Source organism: Opisthocomus hoazin, unplaced genomic scaffold (assembly GCF_030867145.1).
Source record: "Opisthocomus hoazin isolate bOpiHoa1 unplaced genomic scaffold, bOpiHoa1.hap1 HAP1_SCAFFOLD_53, whole genome shotgun sequence".
In the NCBI taxonomy this organism is placed as follows: domain Eukaryota; kingdom Metazoa; phylum Chordata; class Aves; order Opisthocomiformes; family Opisthocomidae; genus Opisthocomus; species Opisthocomus hoazin.
Window position 1 is genome coordinate 397,973 of NW_027449013.1, and position 16,939 is coordinate 414,911.

At 44.7% G+C, this 16,939-nt stretch overlaps 1 protein-coding gene across 1 annotated transcript; it reads left to right on the forward strand.

Moving 5' to 3' along the window:
- The first annotated feature begins 1,525 nt into the window (after positions 1-1,525).
- LOC142360185 (E3 ubiquitin-protein ligase RBBP6-like) lies at positions 1,526-15,791 on the forward strand. The gene is made up of 7 exons (XM_075412423.1): positions 1,526-1,691; positions 7,110-7,209; positions 8,001-8,037; positions 12,457-12,501; positions 14,599-14,687; positions 14,805-14,901; positions 15,729-15,791. The coding sequence occupies exons 1-7, from the start codon at positions 1,526-1,528 to the stop codon at positions 15,789-15,791; spliced, it is 597 nt and encodes a 198-aa protein (XP_075268538.1).
- Positions 15,792-16,939: the final 1,148 nt, after the last annotated feature.

Below are 16,939 nucleotides of genomic sequence, written 5' to 3' on the forward strand. Positions count from 1 at the left end.
GCCTGCCTTCTGCTGGGGGCCAAGCCAAAGGGGTGAAGTCTCGTGCTCGTACCAAGTCCGAAGCAAAGTTCAAGCACTGAGAAGTTCCCCAGTCAGCCCTGAGCCAGAGTGCAGCTACCTGAGCTGCGACGGGTGGAAGAGCCTGGAAAACAATTCATCGGCGCGAGGCGATGGAAGAAGGTGCGGTGAATGTGGCACTTGGGATGAAGTGACACGCTGGGGTTCGTGTCTGGGTTAGTACTGTACCTGCACACTGACTAAGGCCTTGGTGTCTCGAGTTTGGGTATGGACTCTTGCAGAGTACCAAGTTAATCTGTCTGTGAATAACCACGTTGTCTCAGGGTCGGCAGGGCCTGATAAACTCCATCCAGGAAGAAATCGACGGCGAGATGGCTTATCACAATAGGTTTTGTGTAAGGGCTTCTGGAGCATCTCCCTTCCACGTTCAGTGGATCTGGGGCATAGCAAGGTTTTGGAAAAATCTGTGGAGGAGTACCCGTTGCCGTTAGGCGTAGGAACAGATCTGTGGAACATGCCAGGCATAAGATTCCCCTTTTCATCTGTGTGCTCCTAAGACCAGAACTGTACCTTTCCATCCATTCTATTAATTTTAAGGGTCTGTTGGCATTTGCAATTCGCAGCCCTGCAGAGCGGGTAAGCTGGTCCATAGGTTGGCTTTCCAGGCAAATGCAGGTGTCTCCTTTCAGACTACAGACAAACCCCTCCTGGCATAAGGGCGGTATGCTTGCTTTCTTCAGTGAAGATTCATAATGCAGTACCTGTCCTGGTCCCACTGAGACTTTAAGGGGACAGATAGCAAGGAGAGGTGGTTTCTGGTAGAGGGTGGGCTTTGGTGCATATCCAACAGCCAGGCTTGTTTGCCTCTGCTGCTGGAGTTTGGACTGTGGCTATGGCCGACTTCTGGAATGAATACGTATAATCCGTATTCCGCCACAGGCTTATAAGCCAGGCTACCACGTGAAAACCTAGGCTTCCAAATCCCCATTAACAGGAGAAACAAACAGACACAAAGAGCAAAAACCTCTATCCCTTGGTTAAAGAGGAAATGCGGAGGGTTTCCGGACTCTGGCAGCCCAAAAGGCATTGAAAGATGTAAACCCAGCAGTCGTGGAAGCTCCCTCGTTAGCCCTGCCAGACTACAACAAGCCTTTTTTATTATATTTAGGTAATATGGCTCTCAGAGGTGTTAGGAGGAAGAGGGCAGGACTCCCCGCCCGTGTGACGGGGCCTTTTGTCACAATGTGCTGGGTCACATGAGGCGCGGGGGGTGGTTGCCGTGTGCCATTGTGTGCACAGTGACGTGCTTGCGGCTGTCGGCCGGGAAACCCCTCACTGGAACCCTGAGGCAGGGGTTCTGTTGGTGCCGTCGCCAGCGGTCGTGCCTGGCAGCGCTGGGTGCACGAGAGGGAGCCAAGGCTGAGCCGGGGCCGCGGAGGCCTCTCCCCATCGTCCTCCCGCCCACCAGCAGACGCCGTCGCGGAGCAGGCACCGCCTGGCCCCAGCCATGCCTGGCGTGCACTACAAGTTCTCTGCCAAACTGGACTTTGATACCATCAGCTTCCACGGCCTCCACATCTCCCTGCATGACCTCAAGTGCCAGATCATGGGCCGCGAGCAGCTGAAGGCATCCAACTGCGACCTGCAGATCACCGACGCCCAGAGCAAAGAAGGTGAGTGGGGCGGCGGGCACGGGGCCTCGGGGACCGCCCGGCTGGTGGAGTTGCAGACCACCGCATGGGGCTGCAGCCTGCGGGAGCCCCGCTCTGCTCTTTGCAGCTCAACTCAGCGTAGCGTGAGTCAGCCTGGGGCTCGTCCCGCCAGCGTGCGGGGGATCAGGAGGGCCAGCGGCACCGGGGATACGCGGGGTGGGCAGCGGTAATGCCATTCAGCCACGACCGGTAGCTGTGACTTGTGTTGAGGCCTCACAGAGCTGTTTGTTTGGGGCTGCTGTTCTGACGACGGCCTTTGGATCCGTGCTTTAGAGCAGAGCTAGGCATGGAGGAATATGTGGTTGATGGGCGACATTTAGCGCTCACAGAAGCTTTGGTGTCCTGGAATTCTTCTAGGTAAAATGCTAAAAAGGTTTGGGAGGATATCTGTGGGGATAATCAGGACCTGTTTTAAAAAGTGGGGGTGTGGGGGTTTGGCGTGCCCTCTTCCCTGCTTCCTATAGACGCGTGTTCTGTAAAGGCAGAATTCCCTTCCAAAAGCCTGTTCTCAGGAATGATGCATTTTAACTTGCCTCTATTAAATTTGATGTGAATTTCATGACCTGTCTTTTATAACAGATGTTTTCACATTATTGTGGAAGAACTGCAAACTCCGTGACTCAGGTTTCTGTAACATTCTGACTCAGAACACTTGGAGAATGTGCTGTTCTGCTTATCAGGCAAAATCAACAAACTGTAACACCAAAATGGGCGTCTGAACTGGCCTTAGATGAATAGTTTTAGGGAAGAACAGTGCTCTTGGCAGACTGTCTCTTGAAGTCAGCCGTTGCTGGAGTTCAGTGTTGCAGCACGCACTTGAGAGCTGTAGTAGTGCCACGATGTGATGTCTTCAGAAAACCTCGTGCTAACTCTGAGTGAAACCATTTGGCCTCACAGCTGCTGTCTTCAAGACTGCGCAAACTGAGCATTTCAGAGCAGACACTTCAGCAGCTTTTAAGGCTTGCCCTTCCCCGTGCCGTTTTGTTGATGTGCTAGTGTGGGGGATTTCTTTGGTTACGCCTCAGCGTGCAATTAATTCCTGGGCTGCCAGGCAGCATTGCTGTGTGGAGCCTTCCTAAAGGGTTTGGAGTTCCCCGTTTCCCTGGGTGAACTGAGGGTAAGCCGTGTGCCCATTCCAAAACCATGATGTTTCAGTGGAGCCCATGCAAGGTCTGTCTGGGAAGGAGCTGCTCGGGCTCTGTCCCCAGCAGGGCTGGGACCTCTCGGGGCTGTGCGGTCAGCGAGGTCAGTGTCCCTTGGCCAGGGGCTTAGGGCAGGTGTCTTTTAGTTCATTACCACGGGGTGTCCAGCTCGGCTTTCGCTTTCCCAGTCACACGCTGAAGTGGCAAGCCATGCCAATAAGGCATTAAGGCATCAGGCAGTCTGTGTAATCAGATTAATGACTGAAAGTATGTTAGATTTTATTGACTCATCCTTTCAAAGCAATGCAGGTGCTCTTTTGGAGCACAGTACTGTATAATCATAATGCAAATCAAAGTTCCATGAAGCATCTGGCCTACTGCACTAGCTAATTCAAGCAAGGATGAGATACCAACTGTGGTTGGGATCCTCTTTTGGTGGAAGCTGAAAATGCAGAAATAGCAGTCCAGTCTATTAATCAGGATGTTTCGAGGCAGTGCCAGCGACACAGAGGACTGGTTTGTCACAAAGTGTGCAAGTGGTGCTGATTAGAACAGAGTTGAAAAATGAGATGAGGAGAAAGCATATTTTTAAGCAGCAGGGAGAAAATGTGTTCTTGGGAAGTACCCTGTTTTCTGGTCGAGGCAGTCTGGCATGTCAGCAGTCATTTTGATCTCTTACTCTGCAGATCGCTTCCCCAGTCACGTAACAGCTGGTGAGCAAGACATCCAAGCCTAATAAAGGCTTTTCTTTGTCGTTTCGCATGTAGGCTTGCCTTCTGATGACTTCTGCTGAGCTTCTGTCCTTTATCGGAGTGAAAATACTTCTCTAGACAGTGCTCAGAGAGATGCCTTTGCAATGCTGTCAGCATCAAAATGGTGGATTAAAGCAGGCCATAAAAGAAAGTAGGAACTTTTTTCAGTAACCTGTTTATACCGTATATATGACCCAAATTATTAAAACTAGCAGATTTTTAGAATTATAGGTGAATTGAAAAATGGAATTTTTAAGTGGTGCATTAAATGTGAAGCAGTATAAATTTCAGAGCGTGGCTTGAGTTGTTTGTACTTTTTTGCAGGAAGAAGGTTGTGGATACTAATGCAGTTGTTAATTTAAGCTTTCTAAGTCATCATGAGGCAGCAGTCAAAGTAGCTGTTAACTTGCCTGCCTCCACTCGTTCCTTGAAATACTTCTTTCCTGACTGTTCTGTCTCTTCTGCTCCTGACTTTACTATAACATCCAAATCTTCCTTTGCTTTTGCAAGCTTGCTGAATTGAATCCTTAGTTTTAATCTCAGGTCAGATTGAGAAAAGCCCAGTAGCCACTCACTGTCCGTCACTGGCAGTAAAACAAGTTTTGTGCTCAAAGGGAGTAGGAATCACCCATGTTGTTACCTCCAGCTTGCTGAGTATTTCTGTTGGAGCTCTGCTTGGACACGTGTGAAAAGTCGCCTTGTTGCGCAGGAGGTCACTGCTCACTTTGCAGAGGTTGAGGTGTGTGGTGAGGCCGAGGGACGCTACTTTGTAGGTCCTGGGAGTTGCCAAGTCTCTGCCAGGGGATGCTGCTGCCCTCGGGGAACAGGTTCCTGCTGGGAGATGCCAGTAGGCAGATTACAAGGAATGGCTGCTGACAGTGCTTTAAAATATTTAGTCATATCCAGCTATCCTCATATATTCAGTCTCTTTCTCGGAGAGGTGCTACCCTTTGTAGTCATCCGCAGAACAACCACCATCCTCAGTCCGGCACAGGCACAGCAAACTCCTGTCTTTTTGTGGAGCCGCTGTTGCTTATCCTCCGTCTCTGGAATCTCAGTCCAGTGGTTTGTGGTGTGGACCAAAAGGAGTGCTCTGTGTGACTCCGTTCAGCAGGTAGAAGCAGCTGCTTTGGGCTTTGAGAACTGCAGCTGGCACGATCTCCTGGCAGTGGTTTGTCTGGGCCCGACAGCTGTTTGAGCTCCTGCTCCATCACACAGCCCCAGGGCAGGCCTTTCTTGACAGTGGCTGTGTGGTGGTGAGATTTTCCTTTTGAGAAGAGCTCCAGCTGTTGGCTTCAGGCTAGCACTTCTGTAAAAGCTTCTGTTTTTGTCATTAGTAGTCCTTTCTCCTATGATTTGAAACTGCTCCAAAGTCCCGAGGAAGCTTGCTGTTCGGCTCCGTAGGGGTTAAGATCAGAAATTAGTTTTGTCTCAAAGATTTCCCAGTTTTCTGAAGAAGGATTCCATCATTTGGAAATAGAAGTAAAATTTTCATTTCGTTGTTGAAATACTGTCTTCTGATAGGTATGTTTTGGTCTGAGAGAGGTTCCTGCCTGTAGGAATAATATGCTGAAAAATGGAGTGTAAATTGTGAAATATTCCTGTTCTGTGTGTGATCACTGAGTAAAACCACCCTGACGGAGCTTGACTAGACATACATCATCTTTGGTTTTCAGAGTATCGTTCCGATTCGTCTGTCAGGGTAAGGGCTTTTGATATTGAAGACCGTCGGCAGATTACAGGGAATGGCTGCTGACAGTGCTTTAGAAGATTTAATCTTATCCAGCTTGTGTAAGAACAAGATAAACACTGTTCTCGTGGAGAGGCCTTTGCATTTTAAGCTTATTCAGTCGAAGTGTCACAGGTAGTGTTTTTTTTTGTTTGGGCTTTATATAAAAGGTCACAAGGCTTCCCTCCTCTGCAGAAGACTAGCGTGGTGAAAGCCAAGGCAAAGCATGGAGAGCTTCAGGCACACTCTGTTTTCGAAAGGCTGTTAAAGCCTGTCTTTGTAAGTGATTTAGTTTGAGTGTCTCTGCTCTGCGAAAAGTGAATCGAAAGAATTCACATCCCTTTGGTTAATTCAAACTAGACGATTAGCTTAAGAGGGGAGAGACAGCTTTACTTTGAGCCAATTCTGCCTTCCTTGTGAAAGCAAGCTGAAAAAAGCCCCAACAAAAAAAAGCCTCTGTGATTCAAATCCTAGCACTGCAGTTTCATTACTGTCCTGGTTTTAGCTTGGATAGAGTTAATCTTCCTCCCAGTAGCTGCTGTGCTTTGGATTTAGTAGGAGAACAGTGCTGACAATGCGGATGTTTTCAGTCATTGCTATGAAGTCAGGGACTTTTCCAGTCTCCCATGCTCAGCTGACAAGCAGGTGCGCAGGAGCTGGGAGGGAGCACAGCCAGCCCAAGCTGGGCAGCGGAAATATTCCATGCCAGGGATGGCACGCTCAATTTGTAAGGGTGGCTAGCAGGGGGGTAGGCATCCTTTTTCTTTAATTCGCTTTTCTATGAGTTGGCATCCTCTCCTGTCTGGGAGTTCGAACTTTTGCAGGAGTTTGGTCTTCAGCAGGAATTTTGCAAAATTCATGAAATCTGCAAGTTCCAGGTTCTGTGATCGCTGCTGGGGAACTGGCTGGGAATCGGTCATTAGGTGGTGGGAACATTGTATTGTATAGAGTTTGTTTTGCATATTCAGTAGCAGTAGTAGCTGTAGTATTTCCTTTGTTGTCTTATTAAACTGTCTTTATCTCAGCCCCTGAGTTTCCCCTTCTGTCCATTTCTGCTCCCCATCACACTGGGGGGGAAGGGGAGGAGTGAGCGAGCGGCTGTCGGGACCTCGTTGCTGGCTGCTGCGTTAAACCCCAACAGTTTCCGTTGAAATGTGAAGCACTGCCCAGCTGATAAGTGTGGCTGTTGACGGATTAAGCTCGCAGAAGCAGAGTTGGCAGGCTCTCCTCTCTGTTCTGTCAGTCCTGAGCACTGGCAGCAGAAGGAAATCACTTTTAGTGAACACCTTGGAAGGCAATGGCACAGAGCTTCATGCTTTAGCCAAGCGCCTGTTTTGTTGCAGGGCAAGCCAGTCAGATGTTACAATCTGGTTTCTGCAGGGGAGACCTTGTTTTTCTCCAAAGATCTACTGGTTTTGTAGCCTACCAGAAGCAAAAGCAACTGAATCTCCATCAGGAAAGAACTTCATGCATTAGCAGACTCTCTTTTTGTGACCTCTGAGACCCTTTTGTTGTTGGCATTGAAACTACTTTTAAAAAAAAGAAAAAGATTTTGCTGCTTGTGTTTGATGATCAAACCCAAAGATTACTTGAAATGTACTGTTAGTGTGTTTGAGACAACAAAAGCGTGATGTTACATATAAAATGTTGCTTTCATAGCTGTAAAGGTATTCTCTGAAGTGCTATGTAATTACATACGAATATACATTCCTATGAATTCACAAAGGTTTTTTTTCTGAATTCATGTTTTTTTCAGAATACACTGACGATAATGCCCTGATTCCGAAGAACTCATCAGTTATTGTCAGAAGAATCCCTGCCAGAGGACTCAGAGCTATCAGCAAAACACATGCTGCGTAGGTATCTGTAAAGCATTGCCTGCTCGGTTAGGGGTTTCAGGGTGTTAACTTGGTTTATGGACGTCAGTTCACAGAGGCGTTCAGGTTGTACCTCTCCTGCTAAAGCTGCTGTTAGGTTTTGGTGGAATGAGGTGGATTTTAACCTGTGTCCACCAAAGCAGACAGACATTTTTAGGCCTGCTGGGACATGGGGTTCAAACTCCAACAATGGTAACTTTTAAGATGATGCTGTTGGGTTTGTTCTTGGGCTTGATTGTTCTGAGACCCAAGCTGTAGATCCCGTTTCCTCTGTGTGGAGAGATTCCTTATTCTCTGTGTTTGCTTTTACTGCTTTTGTAGTAGAGAGAGAGAGGCATTTGCATTGTAGTGTAAACTTACCATCTGCTCCATCCTCCAAAGAGTCTGATTCTCAGTGTTTGACTAGTTCTTGCATTTGGGGGAGGGGGGTGGGATATGGCAAGTGTTCTTACGCCCCAAATCTGGGTATTTTTGCACACGAGCCTATAGAGGAAAGACCAAGGCTTGCCAGCTGGTGACCCGTGCAAACAAGAAGTTTAGAACTCTTAGAGTAATTTGTGATGAAGTAGACATGTGACTTAGGGGTTTTGTTTTAGTTGCGCTGCATGTCCCAAGAGAGACCAGTTTCTGGATACAAATACATTTCGACATTCACTAGACTATCAGAACACATTGTTTTGGTTTTCAGGTTCTGTAATCTGCTTTCACTGCTTTAAGCTGGGTACAAGTGCTTTATTTTAACTTCTGATCACCTTTATTTCTTCTTCCAGAAGTCGAACTGAGCCAGGGAGTGGAACATCAAAAGCAGTACGTAAAAAACCAATCTCACACTTTTTTTCTGTAAAACTGCATTTAATTCTAAACGGTGTAGCCTTGTGCTAATTTTCCACACATTGCCTTAAAACATGGTATATGCTGTAAATGCACTGTATTCGATTCAGCATAGTAAAAGCTGAGGAATGCCATCACTGGCACAGTTCTAATGTGAATATTGGTATTTGTGCCTACTGATGCATTGTATTTCATATTGAATATGCTGGAATACTTCCTGTATGATTTTGTGTTGCACAGATAATGCAGGATCATTTTTAGATCACATAGGTTCGAGGTTTGCACAGCTGAGCGCGGTGCCATGTTCTACACCTGTCTGTCTGTAGCTGGTTAAATGAACGCTTGCATAGCTTGTTGTGTGCTTTTTGTTTCTTGCAAGAAGAATTGTTTGGAGTGTATTTTTTTCCATTTTCATGTTGTATCACTTAGCTTTTGTTTTTAAATACTTTTTTTTTGCCTAATGTTTTTTGACAATGTTATCAAAAACCATGGAGAACCTATTATTGTTAAACCTGGTGTCCTGTTTCTTACTTCTACCTTGGGGGTTCAAACAAATACAAACCCCAACTTACCTGATATGTTTTGAGGCCAGTTCTTGCAGCTAAATGATTTCTTTTCACGTCCTTAAAAAGTGGGTATTTGTTCTTAAGCCTGTGTAATTGAAATGATATTGTTTGGGCCCCGCTGAGTACATCAATGTCTTTCATAGATTGGCGTGAATGTAAATGGGATTATCACGTTCTGCATCTAATCTTTCCACTTTATCTGATGAAGCAGTTTAGTTTCACAGTTTGCCTGCAAATGAAAGCATATAAAGCAGAATGTACAAATTCTGGCAGCAGGTTAGAGCCTGGTGCTTTTGTGGGTAAGAGCCCTGTCCTTTTTCCTAACTTCTGCCTGCTGTCCGTTTTTGGGTGTGGGTGACTTCAGGGTTGGACGCTGCTTTAATTTCCCAAAGGTTCAGCCTTTCTTTAGTATGCCACCGCTTTGAAGATATATTTGGAAAAGGGGCAGCATTGCTCTTCAGGTTTCAAAGCACTGTCGTTCTGCTGCTGAAATAGAAACAAGTAACACAAGGAAATATCGAACTGGTAATGGTCTAGACCTTGATTTGCCATTTGGCTCGACGACTATGTGTAACTATGCATGTCAAAACAGCCCTTATGGTAAAAAACTTACTATGTGGTGATTTGTATTTTTCATCTTTATTTGAAGTATGACTGCTTTTTCTTCACTAGAATCATGTGAGGCATTACACTAACCCTGGATCACTGGATCTGATCACTTGATTAGCTGTTAGGATAATTTAAATCAGAAACTCATGAACTCTGGGTCTATGTTCTCTGAAGAATACAGCCTCTGATTTCCTTGCAATGGTATGCAATCAACTTCATATGGAAAACTTTTTGTATGTAGGTCTAAAAACACCAAGTCTAAACCTGACTTCTGCAATTCTACCACTGGTGGGTTCAAATTCCTTTTTGGACATCAGTGCCTCTCTATTGTGACTTTGAGTAAGTTGAACTGGCCCTCGTAGTTAATTTCATGCATTTACATAAACCACGTTTATGGTATTTGATATAATTCAGATGGGGTTTTATTTCTTGAAAACAGTATTTTTCTCTTTGTTTACTGCCATGCCTATAAAGACAAGTCCCAAGCTCATAAATAAAGTTCACATTCTTTTAGCCTCGCGTGTTCCCTGGCATGTCCGTATTACCTTTCGAAGGAGCATTTTCCCATAAGCTAACAGAGACGTCTCAGAAAAAAACAACAAAAAAACAACCAAACAATCCTGGAGCGGGAGAGAAGACTTAGTGTGAGATAGAACTAATGAAAGGTAGTGAAGGACAAAGCAAAACCATGCCCTTCTTGTTCGCTCTGACTGTCCCTGATTTGGGTTGTCAAGCCAAGGTGCAAGCCGTGCGTCTCTCTTTACAAGTCCCCTCTCCCTCTTGCACTGTAAAAGCGCTGCAGCCTCAGGTGCTGCTAGTGCTGGAGACACAACTAGCTTTATTCTTAAAGTTAGCTCAGGTCTTAGTCTAAAGTGTGGGGTTTGGGGTTTTTGTTTGTTTGTTTGTTTTTAATACACATATTTCTGTACACATTTCCAAGGAGAACCTGCATCTTAGTGTGGTAGGAAGAAGTCACTGGACAGCTTGTCAATTACTGTAGAACAGTAAAGCAGCAAAATTAAAAGGAGTTACGATGTTTTTTAGAAGAGCATGCACAAGAACTTATACTTTGAACATTTCTTCCTTGTCTTGCTCTTCTGTTAGCTATCATTCTACACTTCCAAATGTGCGCTGCTGTCCCACTGTTACTACAGCCAGAGCGAGGAAGTGGATACTTGTTGATTTAGTGTTCCTATTTCAGACTGCGAGGATCTCGAGGTGGTATTTGTCCTCAGAGGCTGCAGAAATGCAGAGAGTCCTGGCCATTGTCTGAGCGCTTGTCAAGCACAACGGTGATCCTTCCTGGCTGAAGTTTGAGTGCAGTCAGGCTATCAGGTTTTAGGAAAGCACTGTAATCTAAATGTAGCCCTCCAGCAGTGAGGTTAGCCTTTTCCTCCTATTTTCTGTGCCCCTTCCCACTCGCTTTATGTCAGTTCCTTTTTAGCCTTCTGTTGGAAATGGGAGTTAATATATTGACTGTTGATTTTGGGTGTTTGGGGTTTTTTTCAAATTCTTCTGCAGTATTTTCTTAAGGTTGTATACAGCTTTCGCAGAGATGTTTTTTCTACTTGACTGATTGGAGGAACTGGCAGGAAATACTATAGTAGAAATTTCAAGGGAAAAAAGGCACAAGATTGTGGGATCATTGGAAGATGGCTGTTGGACAAACACAGTAAATAGTACCCAAGTTACCTATTTTCTGATTTTGAGAACTGTTTAGTAGAAAGGAGTGCTATTACCTCCTTTAAGAAATTAGACCATATCCTGCAGGCCACATAACAACTGCTTCCTGGCAAAAAACGCAAACTAGGTAATAGTTTATGAACAGCTGTGTTTCAATTACTGGTCAAGAGGAGACTGTTCAATGCTAGACTCCAACAGAGAGCTTTCCTAATTTCTTGTTTGCTTCTGAAAAACCACAGAATTATAATGGTTGTGCTTCCGTGAGAGAACATAGGCCTGTCTTTCCACATGTAAAAAGCAGTGTCATGTGGAGCGTGAAGCTTCAAAATACACGATCCGGCTTCCTTTTTAACAGAACTAGGTACAAAATGTTCTGAAGAGAAGGGAAGTCGAATCCTCTGGTCAGTCTTGAGATGGAAAGACGGTCTCTTTTTGCCGTTCTGCATGTGATTTGAGTGTCTTTCTGGCATCGTTTTACCAGTGTAAGCTGTACTGCTGCTGGTGGCATAATGGAATTCAATATCCTGGAAAAACAACCAGATAAGTGTTACCCTTGGAAAAACTGCACTTTGATGTTAGTTCTCAATAAACACCGCAGCCCTCAAGCGGCCTGAGGACTTCATTCCTGCAGCTGCTCCAGTAGGTATCTGGGAGAGAGGAGTGTGGTTGCAATGGAGAGAAAAATTCCAGGATTGTGCTCTGAATCCATGCTTTCATCATCATTAAAAACTGGTTTTGGTCTGACAGCAAGGAGAATAAGATTAAATTCTCACACTTTCCAAACCAATTTGGGCAGTATGGCCCGTGGTCTAATAAAATACAGGAAATCAGTTTTCTCAGATTTTATAGGCTACTCTGTCATGGGAAACACATTTATTTCAACACTTCGAGCAGTTTGGTTTTTTCTAGACAAAGTGGTGGGTTACTTTTATGGCTAATGTTTCGGATTGGTGCTTTTATTGGGGTTTTGTGGGGTACGGTGAGTTTGGCATTTTTACACTTACTGGCAGGAGGGGCAGCGTTCATGTCTCAGGGCTGATATGCCTGGACTTTGTTTTGACAGGCAGCTACTGTGTGCTTAGAAGCCTAACCTTGTGCATTTATGAATGATGAGACATTAACCGATTCATTTAAAAACTACACTGAAAAAAAGTTTCCTGAAGTGACGCTTCCTTCTCAAATAAACTTAATTTTTTTAAAATCCCTTTTAGCTGAATATTGACAGCTGCCTTACTCCTTTGACTTTTAAGCAGTGTTGAGCATTTGGCAAGGGTCTCTCTCCGAGATATTCTGGAGGAATGAGTAGATCTCAAGTGGCTTTGGTTGTTTTAGTTTCTTCTCCTTCATCACATCGGCACTCTCAGGCTGTCAAAGGTTTGGACTTTGTTTGGAACAAGTACAAATCACACCAAGTTGGAAATGCCTCTTTCAGTGACGCTCAGAGGATATAGTGCAGACTTTCAGACTACAGCAGAGGTTAACTATTGTTGTGTTTTGGTTGTAGAACTTCAAAATGTGTTTCATTTTTTGTGAACAGGTTGATGACTCTTCTGCATCTCTTCCTCTGGCCCAGCTTATTAAGGTACATATATATTCTTGTCAAATCCTTAAAAATCAAAAGAGTTTCCTTCATATTTTTAAATCTTATACTGTGATCTATAGCTGGATCACTGTTTCAATCTGAACACAACATTACTTTCATTTATAATAGTTTAAAATATTTATTTGAATCTTAAAATATGAGTATCTTTTGACACTGTCCTTTAAAGAGAAGCTCCCACTTTGGGAAGGTAGAAGGTGAGCACCTTGTCAGACTCAACGTGATGTGGCACTATTACTCATCTTCAAGACACAAAGAAGAAGAACCTCAGATGCCGTTTACCGTTTCTAACACTTTTCATTATTTTGCATTGGAAACTACCACAATTCTCAGCGAAGAATTCAATTCCTGTAAGTTGTGGACATTTCGGTGGGGTTTGCAAGAACCAAAACAGAGGCGTTTCTGTAACACAGACAACAGCGCTGTCGCGAAACCTGTCTGTGGTTCTGTAAACTCCTGTGAAGTTTGGCTCTAAAATGTGAAACACTGCCCAAGTGGTGTACACATTTCAGCTTTCTGGAAAACGCAAATATTTCCAAAAAGTGCAGGAACATAAGATAAAGCAGCTCAAAACTGTTACGTACTTGACCTCTTCAGTGCAGACCGGCTTAGCGTGGAGGCAGTGTGTTACAGTCAAAAGTTTTCTGGTTTATTATTACTGTGTATTAAAGGGCATACTTGAATTGTGGTCTATTCCTAGAAATATTTTGTGGGTTTTGGATGTCTTCTGGAAACTCTTTGGGTTCCAACAAATTAGTCAGGTATCCATAAAGTTTTCTGTAAGAGTTCATGGAAATGATTTCAAAGATGTTGGTCTGGATTATGTTACTGTTCAGAAAAAATTGTGTGTATGAAACAACCATTTAATACAACGCTGAAACGAGTGGGCACTTTTCTGAATGAACGCGTATAAAACCAAACCCACGAGTGACTGATCTCAGTGATAGGTGCTTGAAGGTCCAGACCATTTACAGTCGCTCCCTTAGAGCCTGCTTGTATCTGGAATCACAGAATCACAGAATAGTAGGGGTTGGAAGGGACCTCTGTGGTTCATCTAGTCCAACCCTCCTGCCGAAGCAGGGTCACCCAGAGAAGGCTGCACAGGATCTTGTCCAGGCGGGTCTTGAATATCTCCAGAGAAGGAGACTCCACAACCTCCCTGGGCAGCCTGTTCCAGGGCTCCGTCACCCTCGGAGGGAAGAAGTTCTTCCTCGTGTTCAGACGGAACTTCCTGTGCCTCAGTTTGTGCCCATTGCCCCTTGTCCTGTCACTGGGCACCACTGAAAAGAGCTTGGCCCCATCCTCCTGACACCCACCCTTCAGATATTTGAACAAAGAGGACTTTAAAACAAATCAGCTGGCTTCACTGATTTGAAGATCTAGTTCTGCATAAGGCTCTATTACAATTTGTATATTAAAAGGGCACAATCAACTGGAAGAAAGTGCAGGTTTTTCTTACAGTAGTTCAAGAAGTTAGCAGGGGGGGAGCTTGGTCAAATTTCTACTGAAAAGAATCTTTTGTCTTGCTGAGTGACTTTAAAAAACTTGATTGTTTTTAATGCTTCCGTGTCTGAAGCTGAATTTCATCAAGCAGAAACAACTGCCCCGACTCTTCAGCTGGGTGTCCTTTCAATGCCATAAAATGGAAATAAGGATACTTGCATACGTCTTTCTCAGTGAAATGTGCAGTGGATGTCTTCTCCTTCAAATAGTCTGGGGCTTAAAAACCGGTTTAAAAACACTGAATACTACAGGTTTTTCTACACACAGGTTCAGTCCACTCGGAATAGAATTGGATTGGTTACACAAGTCCTTCTGTAAGGCCCGAACAGAGCCTAAGGACTGGAGTGCCCAAGAATGCTCCTGTCAAGTAGATTGACAGGTACACAAAGACCATGCTGTGGCGTGAGGACTCCCCAGAACATCTCCAGGACAACTCTCTTTTGTAGAAGCAGCTGTCTTCATGCCCCCCACCTAGCGCTGTGCTGTTCTTTGCAGGATGGGATGAGTGATGTTGTCTTTGCTGTGTGGGCTGAAATGTGTTTCCAGTGTGTGTGCCAATAACTGTCTGCTCAACAGACTGCCAACCTGGCTGCGGCCAATGCTTCCGAAGAGGATAAAATAAAGGCCATGATGGTGCAGTCTTGCCAGGAGTACGATCCCATCAAGTAAGTGTTGAGAATGCCAAATCTTTTCTTTGGAGATTATGGAAAGGTTGTAGAGATGTTTGTTTTAGCAAGAGAGACATAGCATACCTTTTTCTTTTTTTCCCCAAAAATCTCCAGTTACATGAAAAGACCCGTGGGTCCACCTCCATCATCGTTCCCTTGCCGTTACTACGGAAAACCAGGCCACTATAGAAGGAACTGCCCGACAAGTGGGGTAAGGTGGTGGGGGACTGTTGCGGTGGGAACGAGGACTCGACCAATATGATCCATAACAGTCACCTTTATTAGCAGAGAATCTTTATTATATGGACAGCACTCGGTACAGCACTCGGTTGTGACTGGTCACTATTCATAGAGCGTCTATTAATAGAACACCCGGATTATATAGGCAGAACTTGACTATGATTGGTTACTATTCATAGAACGTCTGTTTACCCGCAGCTGGCCTTGGGGCATCTGTTTATCCACAGCCGGCCTCTCGATGGCCTTGAGGCCTGTGCTGCTGCAGAGCGATCAAGTCCATATTCAGAGTGTCTGGGCTGCTCACAATATGTCCCTGTTCTTCCAGAAATCCCACAGGGGACCTCTGGTGTTGCTCGGGTTTTCATATTTTCACCTTGGCAGTCACAGGGCAAATGCACGAAGACTCCTGTTAAGAATTGTTTCTCTTGGGGTGAAGTACAGAGGTTCTAGGGCAGTGTTGCAAAGCTCCTCAAAATTCAAGGGAAACCTGGAATGATAAAAGCAAAATTTTCTTTCTTCTGGATCATAGACATTAAAGATGAGCACAGATCTTTCTTGGTTAATTTTCATGCCTATTTTTATCTATTTCACTATTACTGTAAATTTTTCTGGTTTGAGCTCTTTTTAATGACAGTTCATGGTTTCCAGTGTTCCGTATAAAACCAAGATGATTCTGTTGACCCCATCCACTGAATATTTGCGTGTTTTAATTACACAAGTCTCTGCTTGAGTTTTCATGCCACTGAACGTTAGTCACTGACTGTACACGCGTGAGGTGTGAATCCAGCCCTCGTATAGGGACGGAGAACAGAAGTTTCTCTGGTGACCGATTCAGGGCACGGAATTGAGCTCTGGCTCTGAGCTGCGCTTTGGAGGAGGAGCGGGTTTGTGTCTCTCCCCTGCGTGGATGGTGAGCTCAGGGATATTTCACGCTTAAGGAACCTGAAGTTAAGCCAAAGAGTGTCGACTGAGTGCAAACCACTGCTCAAGCCTTCGGAACATCCTGGCTATATTCATTTAGGAAAAGAAGTATTTTAGCTGAGCAACCCCTACGCTAGGTGAAAGGAGAGGATTACAGGCTTTTGCTGCTTCAAATCAACATTGAAAGGTCATTTGAAGTGTGGGCCTTAAGATGAGATATGTCTGCATTTCTTTTCTGAACAGGACAAAAATTTTGTGCCTGCTCCCAGAATGAGAAGGAGCACAGGAATTCCGAGGAGTTTCCTGATTGAGCTGAAAGATCCCAACACAAAGGGCGCGATGCTGACAAAGACGGGAAAATACGCAATACCAATTATTAATGCGTACGTATGGCCTTAAGTGGACTGACCAAAAGGAGAAAAACCACGCGTAGATGTCTGAGTGGTAATGCAACCATGTTGGCCGGCATCTGTGATTACGAGGGAGGAAGCATTGTCGTCGTATCTTCACCTTAAAATCTGTGATACTTTCTAGTATTAAAATCGCGGGATCCTGCCCCTGGAACTTGGGTCAGCTTATGGCATTTCTGTATTTCTGCAAAACATTTCAGTAGTGTTGACAGTGGGAGTCGTTCTCTTGGAAAGCTCATTTTGCTTCTGGTTTATGTTTCAAAGGCTTCTTGCAAAATTTAACAAGTGGCTGTTGCACTGAGGTTTCCGCCCCCTCTGACTTTGAGCAAATCCCACATGTGAAAGAGACAAAAGTTCTCCTCTTGCTCTAAACTAAGAAAATACTACTACTGTGTACTGACAGGAGTGGCTGTTTTAAAAAGCACTTGGTAGCACTTCTGCTTTTCTGTCGTGGATCTCCTTGGGTGGAAGCTGTAACACAGACTTCCTTTGTTTATAAAATGTAATTACTCGGAGACTAACTTTATTGTGAGCCTGCATTTACTCTTACCCCCTGGAAAAAGAGAGGTGGGATTCATTTCACCTGCTCTCTAGCTGTCAAAAAATCATTTTTCTTGTCTGAGCTAATTTCTTAGTGGATCCAACAAATGGGAGAGATCTGCAGAAGGAAAATTGTTC

Bases quoted from the DNA above. Each gene is read 5' to 3' on its own strand.
- LOC142360185 (XM_075412423.1), top strand. From the start codon at position 1,526: ATGCCTGGCGTGCACTACAAGTTCTCTGCCAAACTGGACTTTGATACC. The intron at 8,038-12,456 runs GTACGTAAAAAA...TTTTGTGAACAG, and splicing joins GGAGTGGAACATCAAAAGCA to GTTGATGACTCTTCTGCATC. The intron at 12,502-14,598 runs GTACATATATAT...TCTGCTCAACAG, and splicing joins CTCTGGCCCAGCTTATTAAG to ACTGCCAACCTGGCTGCGGC.